Genomic DNA, 8741 nt, shown 5'->3' with positions numbered 1-8741 from the left:
CTTATCCATGATCTTGAACCCGATTTAAAATAGCCAAATCAAAATCATCGAGTACCCACCGATATTGGGATCGGTGTGTGGGTACCCATTGGTATAGATGATTTATGAGTTGACCGAGTCAAGGGAACAAAGATCTGGAAAATATATATATAACAGTGAGTCAAGCAAGCTTAGGCCACCCATGACTTTGATAATCAATAAACCATTGAATTGAATTTTGAAGCAGAGACAGACAGCTCATACTATATATATATATTTATAATAAACCATTGGATTAGCAATTTGCATATACCTTTCTTTGTAACTCCCTCTAAATATTTTGATTTAATTTACATATACCTTTCTCTGAATTTTCGCCATTTTCAAGGCATGAGAGTTCTTGAAAGAAAAAATACCTAGGAAGAAGACGACACTCTCATAATCAAGCACCAATGATCATTCTCTCTCTTATTTTCCTCTCCCTCTTCACCAATATCTCCCTCGGAGCCGACACCCTATCTCCGAACCAATCTCTCTGGGACAACGGACATACACTTGTCTCTCAACACCACAAATTCGAATTGGGTTTCTTCAGTCCGCCGTCTTCCGCCAGCCGATACCTCGGAATCTGGTTCAAAAACATCAGCCGCCTCACTCCCGTCTGGGTCGCCAATGGAAACAACCCAATTCCAGATTCCACCGGCATCCTCTCCTTAACCCCCGCAGGAAACCTAGTTATATACAACAATCAAACCAAAAGCGCCGTTTGGTCTTCCAATTCATCCGCCGCCAACTCCGTCTTACAGCTTCTCGATTCCGGCAATCTCGTCGTAAAACACATCGATTCCGGCGATTACGCTTGGCAAAGTTTCGATTATCCCGGCGACACGTTGATTCCGGGAATGAAACTCGGATGGGATTTGATTAAAAATAAGGAATGGTATATAACGTCGTGGAAGAGTTTAGATGATCCGTCCACCGGAGAATTCAGTTACCGGCTAAACCATCGTGGACTTCCTCAGATCGTTCTCTATCGTGGATTAGATATTCAGTACCGTAGCGGTCCGTGGGACGGCGTCCGGTTCGGGAACGGTTCTCCTTTTAAACCCAACAGTATTTTCAATCCGATATTCGTTTTCAATTCGAGCCATGTTTATTACACTTTTGAGAATAGTGACAGCACAGTTGTTTCAAGGTTAGTTTATTTGCATGCTTTTTCCCTAATTGGGATTTGGGTTGCATTCATTTTAGGGTTTAATCTGGTTATTTTCTATGAACAGATTCGTGGTGAATCAAACAGGGCTTATCCAACACGTTGCATGGAGCGAAAAGAGGGAAGAATGGGTAGATATCGTGACTCTTCAAGGAGACACCTGCGATTCATACGAAATGTGTGGACCAAATGGAGTTTGCATATTCGACGCCGCCGCCGATTGCCGTTGTTTAGGTGGGTTCAAACCGAAATCGTTACAGGATTGGAACAAACGGGATTGGACAGACGGGTGTAAATTGTCTTTGCAATGCGATGTGGTCGGCGGCGTTGGCGTTGGTGAGGATGATGGGTTTATGAAATTCTCTGGTATGAAGCTGCCGGATAATTCGACGTTTTTAAGAAACGGAACAGGGTTGAGTCGCGAGGAATGTGAGGTGGCTTGTTTGAAGGATTGTAATTGCGTTGCGTTTGCGGTGACGTTGGTTAACACCTGCGTCGTGTGGTTTGGAGTTTTGCTTGACGTTAGACAGTATAATGGAGAAGGTGGTCAAGATTTATACGTTAGAGTTGTCAAATCTGAACTGGGTAAACATTATCTTTTGTCTTCTTTCTTGTTCTTCATATTTTTCATCTAAAAATGTGGATTTTGGAATGAAGGTTTTAAAAGTAAAAAGAAGAACATTGCTGGCATAACATCAGGAGCAGTTATCTCAGTCCTGCTGGTGGCAGGTTTGATCGGTTGGTTTGTAGTGAGGAAGGGTCGCCGCCGTCAGAAGAAAAGAGGTAAGTAAGATTAATTTATGTCCCACGATCTTGGGCTGTTCCAGCCTCTCTAGAAAAATTTAAAAAATTAATAAAAAAAAGAATAGTTTTTGGTGTGATTAATAAATCTTCGACCATTAAACTACATCACTTTATGTTTAAATATATAATAAATTAATTTTTTTTTTAATTTTAATAAATAGGTTGCCCTAACCCGAAAGCTTGTTGGGCTTACCCAGGACCGGCATTACTTATCAATTGTTTGATAATATGTCTGCAAGTATTAAAAACATTTTCGAGTATTTTGCCTTGGGGTACAGGAGTAGAATAATCTATATATTATAATATATAAAGATGCTTAATTTCAAAATGTCTTAATTGTCAGTTCGAGAGTTATGGTTAATTTGAATATATATGTGAAAGTAAATGAATATTTGAGTCGAATCGTAGTTCATCAGTCCATAAAAAGTTAAAACAGTTAAAAATAAAATAAAATAAATGGTATACACGTATGTTTCGAACTTACAACTCTATTCCTAATAGAATGTTCTATTTTTTATTATAATATATTATTCGTAATTTATTAATAATTTTAAATATTGAATACGTATTATTATAATTATTATTTTAGTACAATTAATTATTCAAAACTTTTAAACCAAATTTTGTGTACCATTGGATCCACTTACTTTCATTTTTTCTCTTCTCAACCAATAGATAGATAAATGGTCAATAAATAGTTATCTATTGCAGCAGCCAGCTTCTTTGATCTTGGGTTATTTGGGAGTTTTATTAGGTTCTTAAATAAATATATTTGAATAATTAAGAAATATAGTTTACATAGTGCATGGATTATAAGAATGATGTCAATTATGAGCACTTCTAAATAATATTTGATCAATCAAAGTAGATTTATTATACTTAGGCCTTGTTTTAATATGGATTGTGTAAATAATTTATCAATATATATATATATATATTTAAGCTAGTTACTATAAATTTAATATATTTTAATTCAAATAATATATTCTTCTATAACTTTTTTCCATCAAGATTATCTAAATAACCCTAATAAATACTCAACCCTAAACCTAAATTGAGAACATGTTGATCATGGGCACATCACCAGGGGAAAGAGCAATTTTATTACTTAGAAGACCTTTTGAAGATGTTTTAGAATTATCCAAAGTTGATGGGAAATGGTAGATTCTTATAGATTACATTTATACAATTGAAGTATTTTTTAGTCTTGCTGAGTATCTCTTATTCATCTACGTCTCTTTTTTTTTTAAGACCAAACTTTCCATGATTCAACAGCATGGGCACTTGATAGATCAACCCACGAAAGTGAAAGTAATCCTCACGATGACGATGTGGAGGAAATGGAGCTGCCTTTATTTGAATTGTCTAGCGTTACAATCGCCACTAACAACTTCGCATACACTAACAAAATTGGAGAAGGCGGTTTTGGTCCCGTGTACAAGGTTCTTATGGAATCATGCATTACCTTTACGAGAATTGTTAAAACCACAATCAACGCTAAACAAGTTCGCACTAAATTTTTTTTTCAGGGCAAGCTTCCTAATGGACAAGAAATAGCGGTAAAAAGACTGTCGGCAACTTCTGGACAAGGGATCAAGGAGTTCAAAAACGAGGTGATATTGATCTCAAAGCTACAACATCGGAACCTTGTAAGGCTTTTAGGATGCTGCATTCCACTAGTAAAAAAATGGTCAATATCAACGGTTTTTACTGTTGTTATTAAACAAAAAATGGTTAGTATTGAGTAATAACAACAGCTCAAAAAGCGGTTGACATCCGTTACTAGAGCCTCCGTAGGCATTGCTCAAACATGAAATATCAACCATTTTGGGGCGGTTGTTATTACTCAATAACAACCGTTTTGTGAGCGGTTGTTATTAAGAAATATCAACCGTTTTACATGCAATTGTTATTAAGCAATATCAACCGTTTTAAAAAATGTTATTATTACTCAATATTAACCATTTTGTAGGCGGTTGTTATTAAGAACTATAAAAGTGGTTGTAATTTCTAAATTATAATGGTTGTTGACATTTTTTATTCCGAATTTATAAAAAGTAATATTTCAATTATTTAATTAAAAATCACTTTAAAATAAATTTAATTATTTTATACAAAATTTCAAATGACAAGATAATTTTTAAGTATAATTCCAAAATTAACATTAAAATAATTAAATTTCATTACATACAAATACTACATTTAAATAAAAAAAATTCATAATACAAAAAATAAAAAATAATCATTTGATCTTCATCTTCTATTATCTATTTCTTCTTCCTTCATCTTCATCTTCTATCTCTTCTTCCTTGATCTTCATCTTCCTTGATCTTCATCTTCTATTATCTATTTCTTGTTCCTTCATCTTCATCTTCTATCTCTTCTTCCTTGATCTTCATCTTCTATCATCTATTTCTTCTTCCTTCAAAATAAACCTCCCTTTCTTCATAATTAACTACCTCCTCTTTTTTATAATTAATTCCGTCCAAATTTAGTATACCTACATATAAAGACATTTACAACATAAATAATTAAAATTAAAGTTAATAATATAAATATTGTTGGAGGAATCTATTTAATCTATTTAAGGCAATGATAATTTTACCTATAAGGCAAATGAGAAAGGAATTAAGAGCATTGATTTTGATTTGAAATAGGAGAGTTGTCGCTCAGATTTGAGAGCATAGGATTGAGGGTTGAGGGAGAGATTGAGGAGTTAGGGATGAGAGAGAGATTGAGGAGAGAATAAGTAATCGATGTCATAAAAATAAAGGTTGTGGGAAGAGAGGTGATTGAGGAGATGGTTGTGGGAAGAGAGGTGATTGAGGAGAGAAGAAGTTATCGAGGTTAAGGAGAAATTATCAGATAATGGAGAATTAATTAATTAATTATTTTGTATAACAACCCACGATTTTAATGATATTTTATTTATTTATTTTAATTATATATATATATATATTATATTTAACAAATTTAATTACTTAAATATTATATTTATATATATATATATATATTAACTATTAAATATTATATATAAATATAAATTATTAAATTCAAAATATTAAAAAAATATTTAATATCAACTATTTTTAAAATGGTAATATTATATATATTTATTCTATTAAATAACAAATCAAATTAATTTATATAAAAATTTTAAATTCTAAATATTTTATATGTATATTTTATTAAATAGATATAAATATTTCAAATTTAATTATATATATATTTATTTATTTATTTTATTACATAAAATATAAAATTATATTATGTTTTTAAATTTAAAATATATTATCATAAAATTTTAGTTTTTTTACTTATTATTAATATTATTTAATATTTATATTATATATATATAATTCATATAATTAATTATTAATAAATTCATATATATTTATATAAATAATTATTAATTATATTTTAAATTTAATAAAAATATATAATTATATATCTTTCTTAGTTTCTCTCTAATCTCTCTCCACTCATTAATTTTTTTCTTTAAATCTTAAATTTTAATTTAATCTTTTTAATAGTATTTTTTTATTCTTATTAAATATTAAAATTTATTAATATTTATATTTTTCATAAACACTAAATTTTGTTAATATTTTTATTTATACTTTCCCTAAAAAAAAATATTCCTTCGTGTATATTTTTTTTTATCTTATCTCACTTTTATTCATTATATTAAATAAATAAAAATAACTCAAAAACTACAAATAAATTCTTATAACAACTTTTAATAAAAATATTGAATAATTTCTTTTTTATTAAGAATAAAATTTATTCAAACATTTTAATGCAATAATAAAATATATATCAAAATAAGTTTTATAATACCAGTTGATATTTCCCCCTTTATATCAACGGTTTTTAAAATGGTTGATATAGATTTGATCAATATCAACGGTTTTATATCAACGGTTTTTAAAATGGTTGATATAAATTTGGTCAATATCAACGGTTTTTTAAAAGTGGTTAATATAGATGTAGTTAATATCAACGGTTTTTAAAACTGTTAATATAGAGTGGGTCAATATCAACCATTTTAAAATTCCGTTAATATAGATGAATTAATATCAACTGTTTTAAGAGCGGTTGATATTGACTCCCTTTATATCAACGGTTTTTGAAACTGTTGATATAAAATGGAGTCAATATCAACTGTTTTAAAATTCCGTTAATATAGATGAGTTAATATCAACCGTTTTTAAGAGCGGTTGATATTGACCCCCTTTATATTAACCGTTTTTAAAACGGTTGGTATTACCCTTTTAATATCAACCGCTGAACAAACCGTTACTATTTTTGGTTACTATTAATGATTTTTTTACTAGTGTTCATAGAGAAGAAAGGATGTTGGTATATGAATACATGCCAAACGGAAGCTTGAACTCGTTTATCTTCAGTAAGGCAACAAACCGTAGAGATTTCATTATAGATTATTAGTAAAAGTAATAATGTGTATTTTTTGTGGGTAATGATAGGTCAAACTAAGGGTAAATCACTGGAATGGCGAAGGCGTTTTGACATAATAGTTGGAGTCGCTAGGGGACTTTTGTATCTTCATAGAGATTCGAGGTTGAGAATAATTCATAGGGATTTGAAGGCTAGCAATATACTTCTCGACATTGATATGAATCCTAGAATCTCTGATTTTGGGATTGCAAGAGAGTTTGGAGGAGATCAATCTGAAGAAAACACTAAGACTATCATTGGAACTTAGTAAGTAATTAAACTCCTTTTGGCATTTTTGTTTTGAGTTATTTCTTTAGTGACTAATACTATTCGTTTTCTTTAATGGTATTTAGCGGTTACATGTCTCCTGAATATGCAATTAAGGGTTCGTTTTCAATCAAATCAGATGTTTTCAGCTTCGGGGTGCTAGTTTTGGAAATAGTGAGTGGGAAGAGAAATAGAGGATTTTACCATGCGGATCATGACCTCGATCTTTTGGGACATGTATGTATACATTTTTTAATCGATGAAACCTCATTTCATTCATCCAAATTTGTTAGTGCCAAAAACAAATTAATATCAAAAGAAAGAAACTACAAATTATGACGCATAAACGTTTAGATTAAGATTAACACAAATATTAAATGACATGACATGATCTTTTCGACCATTTGCATATGGAGTTATATACATATTAAGTTGAGCCTTTGACTTTCAATAATTGAGAAGAACATTAAAGCCCACTTATAGACAATAGTTACATTCAGAATAGATCAAGTTGATCAAATCTCTTGGACCTTGGTTACCAAACCAATCCCACCAAATTTCAAAATTTTAAATCCCGGAAAATAAGTTACCCTAGTATATATTATAGATTCCGTATCACTAAAGTAAATCCAAATTAATGTCTCAATATATACTATCGAGCACACCCCAAACATGTTAGAATAAATGGAACTAAATTTCATTTAGTGTTTAGAAAAGTTTGGTTTTTGTTATCTACTAGTGTGTAATTGTTTTTGTCCATTTTGTTAGGCATGGAAACTATGGAATGAAGAGGATGCAATGAAACTAGTGGCTGATTCGATTCAAAGTAGTCCAGTTTCCGAATCGGAAGTATTGAGGTGCATCCAAGTAGCTCTCTTGTGCGTGCAGCACCGAGCTGAGGACAGGCCGACAATGGCTTCAGTTTTGTCAATGTTCGAAAGCGAGAACCTAGCCCCGACTCAACCTAAACAACCTGGTTTTTATGGAGAGACGTTTACAGCCAATACCGATCCTTGTATTGTTGATAACAATGAAATGACCTTAACAACTCTCCATGGTAGATAATAGTTAGAATTACATGTTTAAAGTCATGTGGGTTCAATCACTTGTAAGTTGTAATGATGTTATATAACACAAGGGATAATTTCATTTCTTGCAAAATGTAATAATTGAGTGTATTTTAAAATATATTTATTTTTATCAATTATTTAATCAAAATTTTGTTTTGTATAATTGTGTTCTAATTGGATATATATATATATATATATATATATATATATATATATATTATTTTATATATAATAAAATATTATTTTATTCACTGTTCATTAATTATATTATTATTATTATTATTATTATATATATATATGATTCAACTCTGCATTTCACTATTTTCAAAATTTTGAAGTGTGGAAACATATTAAATATAATTATTTATAAAAAAAAAAAGAAAAAGAATCGTAGGTTTGTTGAATCGCATAATCAAACAAGGCCTAACATTTGAAATGTGCCAAATATTTACTTTTGACTTAAATTGGGGATGTACTAATGAAATGAAAAGAGGTGAGAGGCTGAAAATGAGTGACGGGTCTTATCAATCCCTTCGTTTTTAATCCTATCACTTTCATTGACAGTTGTTTCAAATTTTATAAAATGTTATATTAAAAACAATTAATCATACATTTTATGTTGAGAAAGATTTTTTTTATTTTAAATAATATTAATATATAATAATAATATAATTAATGAAATAGTGAATAAAATAATATTTTAGTATATATTTTTTAAATCTCAACTTAACTAAGCTTAAATAAATTTTAGTTCAAAATAGAATATTAAAACATTGAAATAAACTAGATGAATGATTTTGGATAATAAATGTTTTTAAAATAATTTATCTTGAGTTGAAAAAATTATCAATATTTTATATCGAAAATAGTGAATAAAAAAATATTTAAAATATTATTTTTTTGATATATTAAAATAATTGATAAGATATAATACCGATACCGAAATTATC

The 8741-nt window shown here is 29.6% G+C and overlaps 1 protein-coding gene across 1 annotated transcript; it reads left to right on the top strand.

The window, feature by feature from the left end:
• Positions 1–396: 396 nt before the first annotated feature.
• On the top strand, positions 397–7786 carry LOC124912897 (G-type lectin S-receptor-like serine/threonine-protein kinase At4g27290). Its single transcript, XM_047453534.1, has 9 exons — positions 397–1174; positions 1260–1777; positions 1850–1975; positions 3272–3438; positions 3526–3686; positions 6334–6404; positions 6484–6721; positions 6808–7009; positions 7490–7786. The coding sequence occupies exons 1-9, from the start codon at positions 432–434 to the stop codon at positions 7784–7786; spliced, it is 2523 nt and encodes an 840-aa protein (XP_047309490.1). The 5' UTR covers positions 397–431.
• The last annotated feature ends 955 nt before the right edge of the window (positions 7787–8741 follow it).

The sequence above is a fragment of the Impatiens glandulifera genome, chromosome 8 (assembly GCF_907164915.1).
Source record: "Impatiens glandulifera chromosome 8, dImpGla2.1, whole genome shotgun sequence".
Lineage (NCBI taxonomy): Eukaryota > Viridiplantae > Streptophyta > Magnoliopsida > Ericales > Balsaminaceae > Impatiens > Impatiens glandulifera.
This window is presented reverse-complemented; position numbering and strand designations above follow the sequence as displayed.